Source organism: Colossoma macropomum, unplaced genomic scaffold, assembly GCF_904425465.1.
Source record: "Colossoma macropomum unplaced genomic scaffold, Colossoma_macropomum, whole genome shotgun sequence".
Taxonomy (NCBI): domain Eukaryota; kingdom Metazoa; phylum Chordata; class Actinopteri; order Characiformes; family Serrasalmidae; genus Colossoma; species Colossoma macropomum.
Genome location: NW_023494791.1, coordinates 22,738,197 through 22,759,689, shown reverse-complemented (window position 1 = coordinate 22,759,689; position 21,493 = coordinate 22,738,197). Strand labels below are relative to the sequence as shown.

Below are 21,493 nucleotides of genomic sequence, written 5' to 3'. Positions count from 1 at the left end.
ACATAATTTATTCATTCATTCATTCTGCATGCTGCGATTCATGCGGCAGGGTTGCATCATGTACAATCATTTGAAAAGTCTATACATACAGCACAGATTAAAAATGAATAAAAACCCAGTCCACAAATACAGAAGACTGTTCAGGCCTCCAGAAAGACAGTACATCAGTACATCAATCCTCAATTTAACCTTTTATATACAAGTCTGCAAAACATTAAAACTCAGAGCCATGCTTTATATATTTTTCATAAAAGACAATTATATTTGCTGAGCAGTAATGCATTTTATGTATAGCTAGGTTTCCAGCGGTCGTGTCAAATAATCTAATATACACCGTCAACGAAAAAGTCATGTATCCTCTGTAAATGACCAGGTTTGAGGTCTGTGCCTTCACAACACAACCGCAAGATGTGATTAGATGTATTTTTATATTTAAAGATGCCTGAGAAACATCAGCACTGCCACTGAGAAATACAAGGCCCTGATCTGTGGTTTTGTGCACATTTCCCTTCATGCAGGCTGAAAGAAACAGACTCCATTCTGACTCAAGATGGAGGACAAACTCAATAGAAACTGCAACAAAAAACAGAGAAGAGGAAAAAGCAACAATGACAAAATCATAGGTAATAGGCAGGTATGCTAGCTGCCCTGGGAAGAATTGATGGGAATTAATGTAGAGGCACTTACACTGTAAAAGCCTTCACATAAATATAACCAGATCATTACACTTGATTAACCGTGTGAAACTAAATTATTATGATAATTATTCTCAACAAACTTTGCCAAACTGAATTCCATGTTTCATTAAGAAAGGTAAAGCACTATTACTTTTAGTTGAGGTTTGACCTTGGATGTAGAGTCTTTAATGCAGGGAATTAGGGTGGTAGTTCTTCCCTTTAGAGCTTTAGCACCCAAAGCAGCTGCTTCACACTAGACGGATTATGCAAGATACAGATACAGCACTCAGCAAGTATTTCTAGCCTTTGAAAACTGAACTCAGTATACCACACTTCAAAAACATTCCCCTGAGAAGCAAAACTTAAAAACCCATTTGTTATATAAAGGCACCCCTGGATTTGTGCAGAAAATGTATAAAATGTATAGAGTTATGAGGAATATTTGCAAAAGTGAACATAATAAAAAAACAAAAATAGAAATAATATTAATATCAAAATAGTACATTGGGTCATTGGCCCATATTCATCATAATTAAAAGGGAGCGTAGATTTGACCACCTTTAATGATGTATAAATATCTCTGTGTCTGATTCTTGTAACTTTTGTACAACGTGGAAATGAGTGGAGATTTGAGCACAACTGATGAATCAGCTTTGGTGCATGAACCCAAGCCCTATCATGCCTATCAGCACCTAATTTACATATCATTTACATGAAGCATGCAGATGTTTTGGTAGGTACATTTATTTTTTTGGGTTGTGTCAGTAGTAAAAAAAACAATGGTACAGTGTAAAATGTCTTAAAAAAGAATGTGGAACAGATGTATTTATCAATGTGCATGTAAAATAAGAACTGTATTATTGCAATTATTGCCATTATAGATGATATTGATTTGGTTTTTTTCAGGTTGTAAAATATTACGTACAAATGTACATGCACTCCTACCAGATGTGATTTTGATTGTACAGATACACAAAAGATGAAACTGATGAATAACAAAACTGTCATTTTACGACCAGACTTGACCGTACGCCACTTTGATGGATAAGGGCTACTGTCCATGTCATTGTTGAATTATGGCACTGTATAATAGTCATACTTTCTTTATTTATCCATCATCATAAAAGTATATTCGGTAATATTTTAAGTACACTTTCAAAAAGACAACTTCAGTGCACTGCAGTCTTAAGGAAAATAAATGTTGTTTTTCCCCCACTGTAAACTGTTACTGGTGGTCAGAGGAACCTCAAAGATTGTATCTACCATGTATTTATGAATGAAACTGTGCTTTGTAAAAAAAAAAAAAGTAACACTATTCATACGTCTACCACATGGTGGATGGAGTCATGTACTATGGGGTGATTTTCTTTGGTTCAGCATAGAAACAGAGTCTCTGAGGTCAGTTTCTATCTGAGGTCAGTCAATCACAGGCATGCACTTGTACCACTTTGCCACCTTGCCCCGTTTCTTGGTTTGCCGTGGCTCATTTTCAATGAGGCTGCTCTGGTAGACCCCATACTCCTCGATGGCATCCTCCACACGAGTGATATACAGCCAGGTCACAATCACCCCAAAAAACTGGAAAAGGAAAATATTTGTAAGTTGTTAAAGGCTCTACAGTGCTACAAATCTGCTCCCTATGCTCTTGAAAGAAAGGAGAAAAGAAGAACAGCATCTTAACCTATTCATATGCTGGATTTAGTCACTGATCACCAAAGACTACGCTGAAACATTGTAGGAAGAAGCTTTTCAGTTCATCAAGATTAAAAGTAATGTGATATGTTCAATGGAATAATATTAACTTAATGTTCATTTCACAATACTCACCTTCAGGCAGCCTACAAATGCAAGATGACTGCTCACAGTAATCAAAAGCACAACCTGCATTATCCATATTAACTAACTTAATCACAAACTAATCCGTTTTTCATTTAAACAGCAGTCAGTCAAGGCGGCAGTGCCTTCGTCAACAACAGAAGGATTCACAGCAGCGAAACAGATCAAATTGGGTGCCAGAAAATCCTGTAAGACCTACAGCCGTATGCAAAAGGTTTGACACCTCTGGTCAAATTACATGTTTTGTTGATTTTCTGAGTGAAAATAAGTTCACATCCTCTACAGAGAACAGACCTAAATATTGCATTTTTAATATACATTTTAGATCACAATTTCTATTTATTGGCTGAAGTTTACACACTGAAATATATAATAAACATAAAATATCAAATGTCCCATAACTTTTGCCCCAGGGAAACTATGCATTCAAATGAGCAGGAGGGTGCATTCTGTAGAGGATGTGTATTTTTACTTAGAAAACATGTCATTTGACAATCTGATAAAACATGTAATGAACAATAAGGTATGTCTACAGTGGCCTTGACGGAACACGGGACTGCCGCTGACAGTAATGAGTCCTTCTTCTGAATGCTGTGTGTAGCATTGCTGCCAATAAAGCATTTCTGCAGGTATTAGCTCCAACACTGAGGAAACCCATAGCTGATATATTCTACTATAGCCCTCCAGTCATACTGGACCCTGCTTTTATTCAATGCTAAACTGATTTCCATTCACAAGATTTCATATAAAATTAAATCTCATCCAATATATTTCACTGATAATGTAATAGTAGCTTTGAACACACCTAAAATCTACACGGCGAAAAATTCTCTTTAACGGATGGATTATTTCAACTATTTGTCAACATTATCAAATTAGAAAAATCTTTATATGAACATTTACAAGATTAACAGGCCTGATGTGTTATAGGCATCATATCTGACTGGCTGGAAAAAAGCATTAAGCTGCTAAATGTTTACTGCGAGTTATTGATCGAGATTATTTGGTTTATGTTAGTATATGTGTTTGCTATATGAGGCGACCCAAAGCAGAGAAAAACACTACTTGAAATTCTGTGCTTCAATGTGCTTCAGTGCTTCATATCCTCTATACATCATTACCTGAAAAAAAAACAGCAGTCTAAAGACAGCAGTGACCCAGCGGTCTTTGCGCTCCTCCAAAATACACAGAATTACAGCAATATGAAAATACATTACGGATAATGAGAAGTGCAATATCCATAGAGTTACTGTGATGTTCATCAGTCAAATCAGTGAGCATATGATAATACACATCTGTGGTGATACTCAGCACCATGTTATGTTTATCAGTTCATTATGCCTCTTTTTAAAATCAAAAACAGAGTGATACACAACAGACAGCTGGGCGTTCGAAAGAGAAATGCTTTTCCAAAGAGCTACTTTGATGGAAGCCTTTCACCCTTTGCGCCCTTTTTAAGCACCATCGCCATTTCATTCCTGTGGTTAAACAAGGGTGTCCTTAATGAGCCTTTACTTTTGAACATGGACAGCTGCCAATGACAAATGAAGTAAGACTCGACTGAAATACACAAGCAGGTCAACAATTTAGTCCCATTAAGCAGTTGCACCATTCTCCAAAATTATAAGTTTATAGGAGCAGAAAAAAACAAACATTATTAGCTTTATTGTTTGTTAATGCAACAATATTTTATTCCAAGTCATTTTAGACCATTTTTATTGCTCCACTCATTACGAAATGTTTACATACTGTAAACTGCACGTTTTGATATGTTAGCGTCGATGGGTTTTACAAGCACAAGCCATCCGGTACAGACACAGAAAGCTTTGGCTGTTTCTTGCTATAAGTGGTATAAGCAGTTGCTTAGGGCTTCCACAAAGGGCCCAGCAAGTATGCTCTTCTTATTAATTTTTTAAATAATATTTCAAAATAAATCATTTTTTATTTTGATATTTATTATTGCATTATTATTTCTGAATACTGCAGCAAGATAACAAGATGACACAATGCTAAGCAGATGCTGAGAAGACGTACTTCTGGTTCTTCTAGTATTCTAATAACATTGGACTGGCCACCCCATCACTGAATGTGTTTGAGATTACTGGGATTGTGAGAAGCGGAAAATGCAACCAACTTCTAAGAATGAACTGTAGTGGTGTGGAAGAATATTCCAGAAGATTTCTTTAAAAACTGAAAGCAAGTTTAGAAATGTCTAGTTTCTAGGTAGTTTACTGCTTATTCAGCAGTGGAAAACATGATATTTATGTATTATATCAGATGATCTACTTCACTACTATTACTACACACTTCATGTCTGAAAAAAAAAAAATCTCTTTATTTTCCTTTTTTAAGCTCTCTTGCCTGTACTACTCAAAAAGTCTTTTCTGCAAAGCAAGTTAAACCACAAGCCGGAATGAAACTGTTCTCAGTATAGTCAAATAACCTCAAGGTTGCGTACATTTATATCAGATACAATACTGCTGCAATGCAGGTGAAGTGACGGTGCAATAACAATATGGTCACTGACACCATATTCAGCTTTTTATTTGCCAAAGTGACTGTCGGACTGAAAGTGTAGGTGTAATGAATTAACACTGAATTACTAATTTCCTTTATACTAAAGAGCAAAACATTTCTTACAGAAAGATGCAACTAATCAAAAGTAAGAGAGAGTTCACTGTTCAAAGCAATAACAGATGCAAGAAAAAAATAAACACTGCTGATTTCCCAAAGGAATCATAATTATCTTGTTGCTCAAGGTGATACTTGCTTTACCACTAAGCTCTTGGGAATCCTGTTCCTGTTGATAAAAGCCTTCATTATGTGTTCATCCAGCACAGATGATGTTTTGAAATGTTTTGAATAAAATGAGAGAAAACAAGACAAACATTCTCAACAACCAAGTAATATTACAGTCTCCAGCCGTATCCAATTCCAGTATCTATATCCAATTAGCTTTTTGGTAATACAGAGTAAGAACAAGTGTTCTTAGAAGGGAAGCAAATATCTGTGGCCCTAATCATTCATTTAGAAATAAAGAAAAACAACTAATACTACTTTGAAGAAGTCAGACCTAGAACAACATATGATACAAATAATTGCAGTATAAATCGAAATTAAGACAAAAACATGTCAAGTAAATCACACCCTTTTCACCTACACAGATCTGAGAGCCAGAAAAGTACCAGGTTTAAAGTTTACTTTGCAAAAAGTGCAAGAGATTCAGCAGAGACATAACACACTGAATGCAGACGCATTCCGGCTACTTAATTAGAGAAGGTGTCTGTTTGAAAGTATCTAAGACGTAGCCAGAAGAAAAACTGAAAAAGCCAACAAAGAACAAATGGTAAAAGAGCAGAAGCTACTATAAAGGCCCTGTCCCAAATCAAACTGCAAGCGTGCAATTTCTTTCATCTGAAAATAGGCCAGAAATGTGCACAATGCACAAAAGATACAAAAGACAAAGTTATTTTATTTCAATACTGCTTTTATAAAGTAAGATGAATCCAGCAGTGGTGAGCCATAAACTCCTCCACTACAAAATGCTAAACAGGAGTGGGTGATATGCCAAAAGTGTCTCATGATACTTCAAGAAATTTACATATACAATACATATGCTACAACATTTATTTTTTTCAGACATCTGATCAGTTGAAACAGAAAAAAAGAACCACATTTAAAAAATATGATCAAAAATTATGAATACAACAGGACTAATAATCTCTTTGTAATGAAAAAGGCAGCTGCTCTGTGTTCTAAAAATTCAGACAAAATCCATGATACGCTCAGAAAAGCATATTGTGTTGTATTGTGATGTATCATGATAACTAGAGATAGAAAAATCAATTGGCTGTGTATCAGTATTGGCTTATTTTTAGCCCAAATATGGGATCGATAATCGGACGTCATTTAACTTAACCAATCCTGAGAGCTGATCAGTGACATAAAACATATGAGAACAGGAAAATTAGAACAAGAAGCTGGTGAATAGGAAGCCAAACTTCAGCCTCGTCACATCTATTTCAGTAGTGAAAAACAATTTTTCTGAAGTATATTACATATTTGGATCCTATGTAGCTGTAAACTCACTGTGTGAACATGCAGAGCTGTAATTAATACAGTTTGCTGTCAAAGTTTTAGGGATTCATTTCTGTTACCACATTAACAGAATCCGAGCGCTAATCTTAGCTTAGCTTACACTGCACTAGCCTCATGATCTATAGCTTCGGCAGGGGCAATTAAACTGAAACAGAACTACAAAAGCAATAGTATGTTAGCCCTTTTAGCCATTTCTGTACATTTAAAAATCCATCCATGAAGCAGGAGAACTGTTTTGTCCTGTTAGCTGTGGCGGTTGCGTAGCCTCACATTTTTTTTTTGGCTGTGCTGGCCTAGAGCGCCAGAATGTTACTGCTGCACCATTTAAGGCAGAACAGGAAAAGTCGTACAATAAGCTGGCGAAAAAGGAGCTAACTACAGCTTCATCGACAGTTGAAAGGAATGAAAAGGGATGAGGATGCTGCTTTGTTTCTGCTTGACAGGTAACATTTATTTTTGCTGTTTCACAGAATCAGTAGGTCAGCATTATTTTGTCCTGTTTGTCAATGTTTGTGGTTAGCTCCGGAGCAGCAAGTGTAGTGAGTTTGCTAACCCACAACCTAGCTAATGGTAGTTATATTACTTGCTGTGTTGTTGTTCTGTCTAACTTTATATCATGGTATTTTTCTGTACAATGTTTATAAAGGGTTTTAAGGCCACAAAGATCTAAAAAAGTGTTCTCTGCCTTGACAATGCACGTTAATGAATTTGGGGGAGCAGAGTTTCTGAATGAGCATTGAAAGGAGGAGTGTATTTGTTTTGCTGTTGAGAATTGCATCCATCCCCACCCTCGATTGGTACTGGCTATGGGCTGATCGTGCTGAAAGGCGATTAGCGGGCAGTATTGGCCCCAAAAACACTGATCAGTCCATCTCCAACAATACCATAAAAATTGTTATACTGCATAACCCTAATGCTGAGGAGTGATCATATCTTTTTTTATAGATTACTTCCTAAAGCAGAAGAAGCCAATTTTTAAATATTTCAACAGTATAAAACATACAAAGTCTAACCCCTGCTTCAAATCAGCAAAAATAATTTCAATTTTGACTCATTACGCCTATATGAAAGTGGACTACATAAATAGATGTGGTCAATCAACTGTTATTTTATTTTTGATAGCATTGTGCCATCAACTGAGCCCTTGCAACAAAAAAAAGTATACGTGAAATTTTTGTAAAAATCATATAAGCATAGTATGGCATTGTTTGATGGCATGTATTTAAAATAAAGGGGCCACTAAAACATAAATAAAGCATAGTTTGGCTTTTTTCAAAGTAAAACGCTGGACAAAAACCAGATAGAAAATAACAGAATTTTTTTTTTTTAAAGTGGAGTGGTTAATAGATGTTTTTTTCATCAGAGGTGCTCAACTGTTTCCATTTTAATGCTAAAAAGAATTAGGTGCAGGTCTTACCTGAGGAAGTAAGATACCTAGAAGCAGCCCAGCCATAATTTTGTAGTTATCCATTAACCAAATGAAGACAGCATCAGTGCAACCACGCACATAAACTTCATCCATGATTCTATATTTCTAAAGACAATCGGAAAGGCAGAGAAACAAATAATGTTCAGTACATAGTCCATCATACATTTTTGAGACAGATTAGAATAAAATCATGAAACTAGGAGATACTGAATGTATTGTGGGTGTGATACTGTTTAGCAAATGTTCAAATTCTGTGGAGGTGGACAATTCTTCAGACTGCTTCCCTCAGTACAGATATAACCTTCCACTTCGTAACAGCCAGCTCCGATAAATATGCCTAGATCTCAAATCAGTGCCATCAGAATACAAGATTTTCTAAATCACATAACACACTTACGCAACCTCAAAGAATTGACTTTTGGATTATGTGTTTATAGCTTTAAAACCTGGCCAGTTCTTGCTAGCACTGCAACAACAAACGTCTCTACTAGAACTCATCACGTGATAGATCAGAGCTGCTCCTGGCGTAGCTGTGGTGCTTTTTGCAGATATTTCTGATTGAGCAATTTCTCATGAAGCCCAAATAAGCAAAGCACAGTCAAGTGGCAAGAACCTGTGAAGAAAGCTAGAGGTAGGCAGAGTGTCTGTCAGAAGCTCATTTTGAGGCTAATTCTAAAACAAACTCACCTCTTTGGTAAGCGCTTTGTATCCACATAGTGTATTCACAACCTCACTGGGCTGAAAGACAGTTGTGGACAAGTCATTAGTATCAATACAGTAGTCACGAACAAGCAAGAGATGTGTGGTAGCACAATGCAGAATGCCAGCCTAACAATAGGAGAAGCTTCAGTGGTCATGTACTGTGCTGACACCATATACCATAGAGAACTATCCCTCCATAGATCAATAGTAAAACCGCTTAATGCATTAATGATTGTCATTCAAGATTAAACTTGCACTCATTTTAATAATTTCATTTCATTCCACATTATTATACTTTGAAGACTTCCTGTAAAAAACATTCAACACACTGGTGCTGATAAAGGTAAAACGAGAACAACTGATATTGATATGAAGCTTTTTGCATGCTTTCAGTATAACAAGCAGACCAGAAGATGTGGCAGGCAGAGAAAACCTGTGTATCTTCAAAACTCTGTGTAGAAACGTGACACTGTGTAATAACAGTGCTCATCCTCTGCCTCCATTCCAACACAGTTGTAGAAACTTGAATACCTACAGTTAAATGATAAGAAAAAACTTCCAGAAGCAGCTGGAGAAGGTCTCCTGCTGTTCCTCAATGTGCTCATGGAGAGACTCCAGAGATCATAACAAGAATCTTCTGTTATAAGAACATTTTGTGCTGAGCCAGGTGGCACACTTTTGTATTTATTTAAATAAAAGACGCCAAAAGCCTGATTTATGTAATCATTTACAAGATAAACATTTATACTGATTTCACACCTGCTGATCTCATGCTGATACGTTATTTGATTAGACTTTTTGATTAGAAGTTTTTCGTAAGTACATGACGTACTTATAGTCTTAAAATGTAAAGTTCCTAAATGGTCCTTTGCTTGTACATATGGCTTTTAAGCGAGTATGTAAAGGAAAATGGGTGAATGTTTTTGATGTCTGTTCATGAAATGGATCACACCACATATTGCAAAAACAGCCTTCTTTAAATCAGGCTGCTGCCCTGATTTTAGCAAAATGACAGAAAGGTCAGTAATTTAGTGACGAGAAAGGTCAGTAATGGCAAACAAAAGGTCACTAAAAGGCATTAATGACATTAACCATTAACATTTAAGGCAAACCTGGGTAGTATGCAGGCATGTGTACAGTCTATTCATTGAGAACAGCAAACAGAGACAAAGTCAATGAATTGTTCTTAAAAAATAACAGAAGACAGGGAATGTATGTTGAATGGTAAGCTTTTTGTTCCTTTGAAACTGATCAGTTTGCATTAAAAATATACATAATTCTTTTTACTATGTGAGATACAGATAGAAAACTTCACAAAATACCAAGTTGCAGTGGGTTTGGCCAATAAACTGGAACAAAGAATATTCCTCTTCTGTTATTTACAAGGGTTTTGACCCATATTATAGCAAAAGCCAAAGTATCTGTTGGATCATTTGGCATTATGGCTTAACATGTTCTTGAGGTTTAAAGTTGCTACCACTTCTCCTCCATGAACAGGGCTTTCTTCTGAAATAGGTGTTCCAAACAATCTGGTCACAGAACCAAAAAATTTAGATGCAGTTAATCTGACTCGAAGAGAAAGCCATGTTAAGAAATATGATCAGATTTAATTCCAGTCCTTGCTGAATTGCCATAACATTCAGGCTTTCACTGTGACTTCACATCACAGGCACAGAAAGCTTTTATCTTTGTAGAAAGATGTGTTAAAAGAGCATCAGGGCTATATTCCTGAGAAACATCATTCTGACCAGCCTGCACCGAGACACTGATGAGGTAATACGTACATGGCATGAGACAAACCCTGGAGTCATTTAGATCAGGGACCATGGTTGATCAAAAATGCATGTGTTTTTGACATTAGATTCAGGTAGGTAGTTTCACCATACACTTCACCAGCCTTGTTCAACTGTCAAATGTGTATGTAACAGGGATACATCCAGGACATCACTTTGACACAAAGGCCATGTTCAGAATGCAGGCAAATTGGATTTGTTTCTCAAATCAGATCTTTTAAGATGACTGTCCGCAGTGTTCTTTGCAAGAGATCAGATCGGATTTGTGTGCCAAGACATCACCAACCTATCTGCATGGGTTGCTGTGGTAACATTGTAGGCATCAGTAACTACGTAGCTACACTGGTGACGCGTATTTCAAACGCAGATGCAGGAGAGATGGAGGTGCATCATTTTGCCACCCAAAGTCTTCAGAATTATCTGGCATAATCATGAATCTTTGGCGCTCTTCCTAAATTGTCACTTTGGATTTGATATCGTTGGTGTTTGTTGCATTGCGAATGACGCAAAAGACACTCTGAAATTTGTTTTGAGCGTCCAGAGCATCCAGACTGAGATGCATCTGTATTTCAAACCACTTTAAATGTGGTTTGGACCTGATTTGTGTTTTTTTTTTTTTTGCTGTCCAGACTATCAAAAATCAATCTGAATACAACCTGGATATTAAAAGTCAGATTTGGGCTGGCAGTGTGAACAAGGTCAAACACTTTCTGACATGCCATTAGTGTTAATGCATGTGCACTGAAATTGTGCTGAAAACTGCGTTTATGGCTTAAGGGCATGTCAAAACATATTTGGATATTCTGTTAGCATGGTTGGAGCAGCTGAGAGGCGTGAAACTTAAGCCTAAACACAGTCTTATTATAAACTAAATGTGCATTTGTTATAAAAGCTGTTTTTGGACTTGGCTTCAGCTTCATAACCAGGTACAAACGAAGGAACATCCATAGTTGAAAGTGATCACACAGTGGCCCTAAAAAGTATCTGGACACTTATGCCACACCTAAAAATGCATTCATGTATTAGGTTCACTGTGTTAGGAAACAAAATGTCAAAGCAAGTTGTATTTATTTTCAACAGATTATTCTAAGAATTCTTTCAAAAGGTGGCTGGTGTGTTTCAAATTGTTATTGTTTGTGTACTTTCTTCGCAGATTTCTAGAGGTTTGCATCCAAAATGCCCCTGTACACATCTCAGTTCATGATTACATCAAAGAACACAAGCTCAGCAACACTACTGTAAGACCTCTGTGCTTTACAGTATTCGTAGTGCAGTCTGACTGGAATTCTTCTCCACATTTTCTTCACACAGCATCAGTTTGATGTTGTGCTAAAAGTGCTTTTCTTTGAAACAAATATCATTTTGTTGAACATTTTATGAAGTAACCTAAAGAACTTGATGTTTACCAATGATGAAATGGTTAGTGTCCAATTACTTTTGGGGGCCAAAATGCACAACTTGAAAAAAAGAAGCAAATAAATAGAAAAAAAACCCCAAGAAGTCAGATTTACAAAAAAGAGCACAAACGGGAGCATATCTGAAGTCACGTGTATTGTTCCCAGACAGAAAGCAAAGCTGAGTGAAATACAACAAAAATACAGTCTCTTTTAAATAATAATAAATAAAAAAAGCAAAAAAGCCTTCTGCTCTTCTGACTTTAACACTACAAAGGCACAGAGAAATAATATCTATAAAATCTAGTGCAAGCACCCAATCTATGCATTAGTTCACACTTAAGTAATGCTGCAAACATGCCATTAGCTGAAGGGGAACCCATTAGCAAGTAACATGATGATTGTGAAAGCATCAAAGTAAAGATCTATATCTTTAGCAGGACATTTTCACTCTGTCCATTAACTGTGTCAGCTGAAAGTGGCCAAAAGAAACATTGAATGTTTGCCTCTCTAAAGCAGTGCCAAATAAGGAAGCCACTCTTAGCCCAACAATGCTATACTAAAAATTTGAAGTCTAAATGCAGCAGAGACAGTCTGTCTTTAGTTAAGAAGACAAATGAGTGGCACTGAAATATTATTTGTATTAATTCCAGGTCAAACCCTGGCTGGGAAAGTTGCACTGATGAGAGCACTGTACATTAGAGGAGACTTAGATAATGCAGAGAAATTGACAACTACTTAACACCAGGGAGAATATGGAGTAAAGTAGAAAAAAAACCACAAGTAACTACATCATAGACCAGATTCTGTACTATGCACTTTAATCTAAACTAACTTATATTAATGTCAAGTTTTTAATGTTTGAGAACAAAAAAGGATTCACTGTGGGCCTTGATGACAGCAAAACCCCTAATATTATTTTAATAAAGCATATGTTAGCAGCTTTTTAAAATCTTCATGCTGCTACAGTTGCAGATAGTGAAGGAGACAAACCTTGCTGTCGCAACAGGTGTAAGGCACTCCACAAGCCAGAGGTCCAGGCGCTGAGCAGTTGTGGTACATGTTCACCGTCCAGTCTGTGTATTCCATGCCCCCACAACATTTGAACTAGGGTGAAAAAAATACAGGTGAAAAAATCATTTTCATTTTCACATTTGAATGTATACTGCAACATTTCACAACAAAACCAGAGAACTGGTTACAGCACATATCTTGCTACACAGAGAATGCCATGTCTGAACGTTTATTGAAACCAGGAGAACTCTACAGCCACTGTAATGGGCCAATAAACACTTCAACATCATCATACTGCCATTTATCTAATATGCATACAGTACTCTCCAAACACCTCTTTAATGTAATGAGTAACTGGTTGGATGTCACACAATTCTAGACCCATCTTGTGCTGAAATTGATCTGGGTTGATGAGGCATGATATACGAAAGGTGAAATGAATAATGTGTGCTATTTTGTATTCATTTATTGAGCCAACAGCTTTCAGGGGGAATGCATGAATAAATATTAGGGCCCTCTCTCCTTTCACAGAGCATCACAGTTCATATGCCAATATGCCAGTCCCTCAGCTCATCTGAATAGCTCAGAATATTATTTGAGGCAATTACTTAAGCAATCAGATTCTGTCCAACTAAACGCTGTGGCACACTTGTGTGAAAAACAGTACAGATGAAATAGTAATAATGAATGGCAGGAGCAGTAGCAGAAGCAGCAGCAGTAACAATAATATTATTGGTAATAATAATAACAATAACAACACTCTAATGGTGTCTAAAAGTAACAGTTGAGACTGTGGTAACTTAGTCAATTAAGTTGTTCAGTACAATTAAGGGACTAAGCTGGATGAGATGGAACTATAATATGTTTTGGAATGAAATAACCTCTGTCCAGCTGTTTAACAGAACATGCTGAAAGCTTTCTGGTGCAAACACCAAACACTCCCAGGCAGAATACAAAATGCTGTTCATTGCTACCCACAGCTGCATGCTTGCAAATTGATGTCAATTGATGAAGCAAAGACTGAAAGAAGCTTGGGGAGAACGACCGCCATTCAGATGCTTGGCGATCTTTTCAAAACAGACACGGACCTTCATGTCACGGTGTGGCATTCTGTGAAGAAGGTGTTCAAAATTCTTGGGGGAAAAATGACAAGGTTTGTATGTGATTGCAGGGAGCTCAGGCAGGTAGCCAAATGCCCTCTCCCCACTCCACAAAAACAAAATAATAACAACAAATGAGACTGCACGTAATCTGAACCTATTAAACACATGCCAGACATCATTCTGGGAAGCATACGTAGGAAGCACAAGCCTAATGTCTTTTCAGTAAATCCTGAACATGGTGAGCCTTCATCTATCTAAATAAGGCTAACAATCTTTGCATAAATTCTGAACGGCTAAAATATTACTGCAATTACTGTCAGCACACAGGTGCATACAAATGCAGGCACTCAGACTGTGAGCAGATGAGTTGCTGCGGCTTAGTCAGAAGGCGAGGTATTTCAGCTCTTATGAATGTACCTCAGAGCCTTGCTGTGTTCAGAGAACTTGTGTCCAGTGGAACTATTACAAACAACTGAGGACTAATGCTCTGTGCAGGGCTTTCTGCTGGTGCTTCTAGTTTGCTCCCACAAAAAAAAAAACTGGAAATGGGTTGTCTTAAAATGATATTACCTGCAGGGTCTACCATTTACGCTGGTAGGATATTCTATAGACCGTTTCTCTGTATGTGGTAAAGTGGTTCAGAAAGTCCCATATAGGCATACATTCTACCTTACTATAAGTATAAAGATTTGTTCTATTCATCAGTTCTATGAGATGACAAGCTCAACGTCACTGCTTCTGCCTTCACACACGGCATTTTCTGGAGACATAATACACATTTGGTCACCAGAGAAAGTTAATAAAAGACCTGTTCAAGGTCTTTACAATTTACAATTAGTTTACAGGATGCAAAGACATACATTATTTTGATGCCCTTGACAGCAACCTCAAAAGCAGTTTTCTGCATTGTCTTCATCAAACAATAAGAATCACACGCACTGTTTACTTTGTAGACCTACAAATGAATCTACTGGGCCTGGCTTAAATTTCTGCATACAAGCCCCATCCTAATAACGAACACCAGTTCACCTCTTAGAAATGCTTTTGACAGGCATTGCATACATTCCATAGCTATGACACCAAAATGCAATTAAATCTGACTTGCAATTCAAGCAAATCCTTGACGACAATTTCATTTCCGATCTCAAAAATGGAATATTGATGTCTCAGCAGTAATTTTGTGAGGCGCCTACATTACAGTTCATCATCTACTTCATGACAGCAGTTGCTGACTTTTCAATCTTTTAGACAGTTCTGCAATTTGGCAAACAGATTTTTAGAGTACTTATCAGATCTTTTTCCACCTGAACTTTCAACAAAACCAAGAATAAAACCCAGGATTACGGGTGACAACAGCAATATTGTTCTGTATGGTTGAAAAAAAGAGGACAAATGTGCATACTGTACGACAAGGCCAACGGAACTAGATACCATCAGAAAAAGCTTTTAATATTTTAACTGCTGGCAAAACACAACTCACCTGAGCCCCTCCTGTGGTGGGATATAACAGTACTACTGCTGTTTTATACAGAACAAGCAAAACACTTTGATGTTCAGTAGTTACAATGAAGATCTAAAAATATTATGACAGTGTTTCTGTGCCACAAATGTCATATTTGCAAGTAAAATCACTTTCAATAACTACCATTGGGAATTCAAGGAAGGAAGGAATAAGAGGCAGATTGACCATGAGAGGCACTAACTACCATCAGTATGCCGACACTTGGTGCTGGTGGCCAATTTAGCGGGTTATCTACTAGGACGTCCATGCAAATCAACAGTGGCAACTTCACAATTATCATATCACCAGCACAATATAACCATAAGTTTGGCTCACATGCTTTTTGTGCAAAAGCTTGTTCCCACCAGCTTGGGGGCAAAAAAGGTTTCTGTTTCTAGTTATAACTGTGACTCATTTTGTTAAAATAAAGGCTTATTTTGACTTACTAAGGTTACAAAGGTTAAAAAGGTTATTACTTGAGAAAATAACTAACTTTGTTGACTTTCAGTTTTGAAACATGTTCATTCTTGACTGGAGGGACAAGCTGAACCTGATTTCTGTGCTGAGTGTATTTGGAAACTGTATGATATTGTAAAATCCCTGTTTAATTTCACTGTGCACGCCCAGGTTGTTTGGGAATCATATGATTTTGAGCAAAATCTATTAGCTACATGCAGTACATTAAAGAATGGCTGTGATATTTCTGCAACAGAACAGAAATATTATAACAAGTATCTTTTGTAAATAATGAATATCTTCAGTAATAAAGGGATAGCAGAGCCAACGAGTTTCAACATGTGCTTTTAACAACTGTGTGGAAAGGAAAACCGTCATATCGATTAGATGAAACCTTCTCTTTGATAGTCTAGTAATATACATACAAAATAATATTAAGAAACAGCAGTTTAAAAAACACTTTCCTAAAACAACTTATTTTAAGTTTTTTTCTTTTCCTTCATTAGATAAGAATAGTGTGACATGGCAGGCATTACACGTGCTTTTTTTCATTGAAAATGCATAAATCTGTTTAAAAAACTTCTTTTTTTTATCTGAACACAAACAATGGCAGCCATGTTAGGACAAGCTTTTCTCAAGTGTTAAACAGCGCTCAGTCAGTATTTACCATCAGTCTTGGTAAATCAGAGTTGTGCTTCACTATAAAAAGATAATAATAATCCTTCCAGAATTTTGCACTCTGACAGGAAAACCCCTATAAATGCATATGCAATGAGGCAAAAGTGCAGCAAATGCTCCATAGATCTTATTACAGGCACTAAAGTGCCGTTGAGGCTATTTTGTAAATCATGGCACTTTTTAACATCAGAGGTCAGAGGATTTGGCTTTCTACAGATAGGTGACATACAGGTGACACATTTCCTCAATTGATGTTTTGATGATGGTGGTTGAGAGTGCCATCTAACACCTCAGTCCAAAGGTTTTCAGTTTGAGATCTGGTGACTGTGAAGGCCACAGCATATTATTTACATAATTTTCATACTCATCAAACCAATCAGTGACCACTCAAACGCTTTGGATGGAGACTCTGTCATCCTGAAAGAGACAATTCATCAGAGAATAAAGATGATCTGTCAGAATAACTTTATACTGATTTGCTGTGACCTTTCCCTTTAAGACCATTTCAGCAAAATGCCCCCAAAGCACAACAGAGCCTCCAGACTCCCTCGATGTGAGGGGTACAAGCATTTAGACCTGTATCTTTCTCTTGGTGTACAACACACATGCTCTCACCCACTTGTGGAGAATATGGTGAATGATGAATATGACTCACATGACAATCACTTATTCCCCCATCTCTGTAGACCACTGCCTGGTTTTAACACCACTGAACTCTCAAATGTGCATATGTCTTTGTAATGAGGGGTTTATGCACAGCAACCCTACTATAATATCCCTCTCTATGTACTTGTCAGTATGCTATTTGTGCTAACACAGTCTGATCACATCCTGCATTGCTGTTCCCAATCACCTGAAGAACAACTCTTGAGATTTTTCTTACATGTCACACTAATGCATGAGTAACATGCACATGTGGTTCAAAATGCACTTACTGAATGTGCATTTTGAACCACAAACTCCAACCCTAATTACCGATGCCTTTCCCATAGATCTAAATGCAATTGTCACTTTAATCACTGTTCCTGTTGAAACGCTAGCCAGTTGAGTAGTCTTTATGCCATCTATCCTGCAGTAATGAACCTCTTTTAAAGTGATTTAGATTTTTTCCTCTTCCTATTTGGATCCAAAATCGAGGTCAACTGGACCTACTTAATGTGGCAAAGTATGGTAAGATGTTAACTGCTTAACTGTATCATGCAGTACATCAGTATGGAGGAGCATGTGAACTTACCACAGCTCTCATTCATTGAGCAGTTTCCTTTGTTACTTGTCTGTATAAATCTATATTATAGAAGTATTTTTATAATTCAGAAACAATTTAAAAACATCTGAAATTGCAGGAAAAATTCACGCAGTGAGTTCTTACCTTTCTTTGAACAAAGTCCATGATGTTTTTGAAATCTAGATCATCATAGTAATTCATCATGCCTTTACGAACATTATCGTTAAGAAGGTCCACCGTCTGCAAAAGAAAAAAAAAATGATCCTCACAAAATGCAATGCCTTTACAGAAGTTTACTTTGCAGTAAAGTTAAATCTTCTCTTTTCAGATCTGAAATCATTAGACTTTCAGCCCAAGAATTTATTGACATCAATATATTCTGCTATCACTGTTTGAAAGCTGCAAGATTTACTGTCTCTGCATGTGTCCCAGTAGGCAGCCTGACAGTGAAGAGTAATTCACACACATTAGAAAGATCTCACCAAGAACTCATCAGTCAGGGACTGTGCACACAGTAGTCATTTACATGCATGTAAAGCTAGAGGAGACATTCAAGACTTAATATTTTAGTGCTACAGAAGCTAATGCATTCTTCATTATGCAGGCCACTATGTATGAACACACAGCACTGAAATGCTGTCATCAGAATTATTTTTTGACCAAACCTCTTATACTCAACCACCCTTATATAGAGTTTGAGCACCCCTGATGAAATGACATTTTGTTGATCTTTGAAGTAAAAAGAAGTAAACATAACCTCTGCAGCAAACTAATTACATGTGTTTCTGAATGCTGATGCACAATTACTTGATTCGATGAATATGCACAGAACTCTGATGGCTACTCCAAAAGCTTTAGCTTGCATTTCATGGTGGATTTTGATTATGTTTTGGATTAGTGTGTGTGTTGTAAAAGCCAGCCTCTTTTCAGCTTCAGCTTCTTAAGTGACTGTGTCACATTTACTTAGAGAATTTGCTCAAATTTAGTGGAATCCGTTCTTCCGTCCAGCCGTGCAATGTTTCCTGTGCCACCGGCTGCCACACAACTACAAAGCATAACAGATCCACACCCTTGCTTAACAGTTGTCAAGTTGTTCTTTTTATCAAATGCTCCTCCTTTTTCTCCAAACAACTGCAGCCACCAAATCACCAGATCATTACTTCAGCGGTACATAGCACGTTTCCAAAATGCCTCTGGCTTATCTAGATTTTGTTTTGCATACTTTAGACATTTGAGTTTTGTGATTAGGTTGCAGAAAGAATTTTCTTTTGATGACTCTTCCACGCAGATCATGTCTGTACCAGCAAAAATGGTTTCCAAACATTTGCGGATGCCATAATTACTAGAGGCCGAACGATAAATTGCGTGCCAATATTATCGGCCGATATAAGCTAATTGAAGGAAAATCTGTATCGACATTTATAACAGCGGATAAATGACCATTTAAAAAACACAAACAAAGAAGACAGTTCCTTTAACCATGTTAGGAGTGTTGTCATTGTGTAGTTTGTCTATCACAGAGCACTCTGCAACTTTCCTGTTGGCAACACACATTTGGATCGCCACAAACCACAACAATCAGCTGACCCAAGCACAGTCGAGCAGGGTACCTGATAATTGTCAGGTGAAACACATTACTTAAATAAAAATCAAAAAATCACCATCAATTTTCCTCTTAGCCTAAATAAGCCAGGCAACATTCAGGTCAGCCACACCTGCTTTTGCTGCAGTAACGTGACAAACTGTGCTACCTTGTCGAAACGTTCCACTGTAGCACATGTTTATAGGTAGCACTGTACATAAAACCTCTAAGCAGGATATTTTTATAGCTTAAATCACCTTATCAAAAATTCTGCCAGTGTTAAAACTACTAAACTGAACTCATCTTCTTTTTTGCCAGCTTCTTGTTTGAATTTTCCCGTTCCATCTTAAATGGTGCAGCAGCTAATATAACGGTTTCAGCTGCCAGAATGTAACTGCTGTACCATTTAAGGTGGAATGGGAAAGTTTTAACAAGAAGCTGGCTAATGTTCTTATCAGAAAATGTTACCAACAAAACAATAATTAGGATATTATGATATCCTAATTACCTTATCAAGAGGGAAAGTAGTAATACTAAGTCTGTACTGAATTGAAATGGAAGTTACTACTCTACACTAATGACAAGCACATGCTTGGTAGCACTGCTCGATGGGTAGGACAAATGGTTAACATGGCAAACATCACAATTAGCCCATATTTAACGCTTTGGGAGTTGAGTGGTGTAGGCTAAGCTGTTGACAAATGTGACTGTAGATTTGTTTATGAATAAATGTAAGTATATCCGTTTATAATACATTTTTGGGGAAATTAAGCAGAATTTGTAGCTGTACTGTGAAAATAAAGCCAGATTCAAAAACTGGTTTAAAAAAAAAAAAAAGCGCATTTTGTGCACAGGCACAAGTTTATACAACGAACCAGAAAATAGTTAACATATTACAATCACATCAGCATTAAATATGGGTCAAAACATATCAAACTCATATCTATATATATATATATATATTTAATTGCTGCTACTGTGCATTCTTTACTTATATGCTACTTGAAATGAGTGTAAATGTATCTTATGTATCAAAGTAACCTCTAACTCTAAAGACTACACACAGCTGACATCAAATGTCAATGCTCAAAATCTGCAGTGCAATATAAATACATAAACAACCTTAGTAAGTGACAGTGAGAGCAGAGAGGTGGGTTGTAAAAGACAAACAGATAGAAACAAACCTGGTTCCTGAAAATCAGTGCAACAATTCCACCCAGGAGCTCCAAAATGAGACACAAAGCCAGGGTGTACAGGAACTGCAATGCCAAACAGCAGAATGTGATTAGAAAAATCAAATCATCTACATTATTTAAGAACAAAAGGTGCTGCCTGGACTCTTGAACCTCATGGCCCAAGTCATGACCTCTTATGAGGGAGGTGTCCTTGTTCAAAGACAAGTATTCCGATTCCGGAAGTCAAAGCACCTGGTGACAGCAAAAGATGTTTGCCGGTCACAGACGTGTGCCACTGGGGTGTGTGATTAAGAAAGGCACAAGATTTCTTTAAAAATGACAGCGTTCTTGAAGGACACATGATTGAATTATTCTTGCACTAAAAACATGTGAGGTGCTGCTTCACTACACAATAGACAATCAAAGCTTTAAGAATTTATCACTGTGAGAGGACTGGACTTTTACCAAATGACACTGCTGCAAGAATAGCGAGACTGGCAAGGCAGTAAATGTCTGATGTAACACTGAACAGAAAAACTATGTTAAACAAAGGAGGGCTCTGAAAGACGACTTCCTGGAAATGTTAAAATATCTAGAGATTACTGTTCATTACAAACACATCGTTCTGGTTGTGACTGGTTCAGACACTTTCTAAGCTGTTGTAAAATACAACATACACACAAGACCGCACACATCAGTTTAATTACCCATGTTTCCCATGTGCTCTCTTGTAGGAACTGTTGCTACAGGCAAAAGCTCTACAGATCTTTGGCAAAAATCCCATTCAACCTACTGAGAAACAAAGTATTTAGGTTCTCATAAAATACACT

General features: G+C 37.1%; 1 protein-coding gene across 1 annotated transcript in view; it reads right to left on the bottom strand.

Annotated features, from left to right (window-relative positions):
• The window catches only part of tspan15 (tetraspanin 15), a 34,687-nt gene continuing 13,194 nt past the window's right edge, over positions 1–21,493 (bottom strand). The window contains exons 3-8 of the mRNA XM_036574448.1: positions 20,673–20,747; positions 18,051–18,146; positions 12,923–13,036; positions 8,728–8,778; positions 8,029–8,145; positions 1–2,255 (exon numbers count right to left, since the gene is read on the bottom strand). Of these exons, the coding sequence (XP_036430341.1) occupies positions 2,094–2,255; positions 8,029–8,145; positions 8,728–8,778; positions 12,923–13,036; positions 18,051–18,146; positions 20,673–20,747 (615 nt within the window). The 3' untranslated portion in view covers positions 1–2,093. The remainder of the gene's footprint in view (positions 2,256–8,028; positions 8,146–8,727; positions 8,779–12,922; positions 13,037–18,050; positions 18,147–20,672; positions 20,748–21,493) is intronic.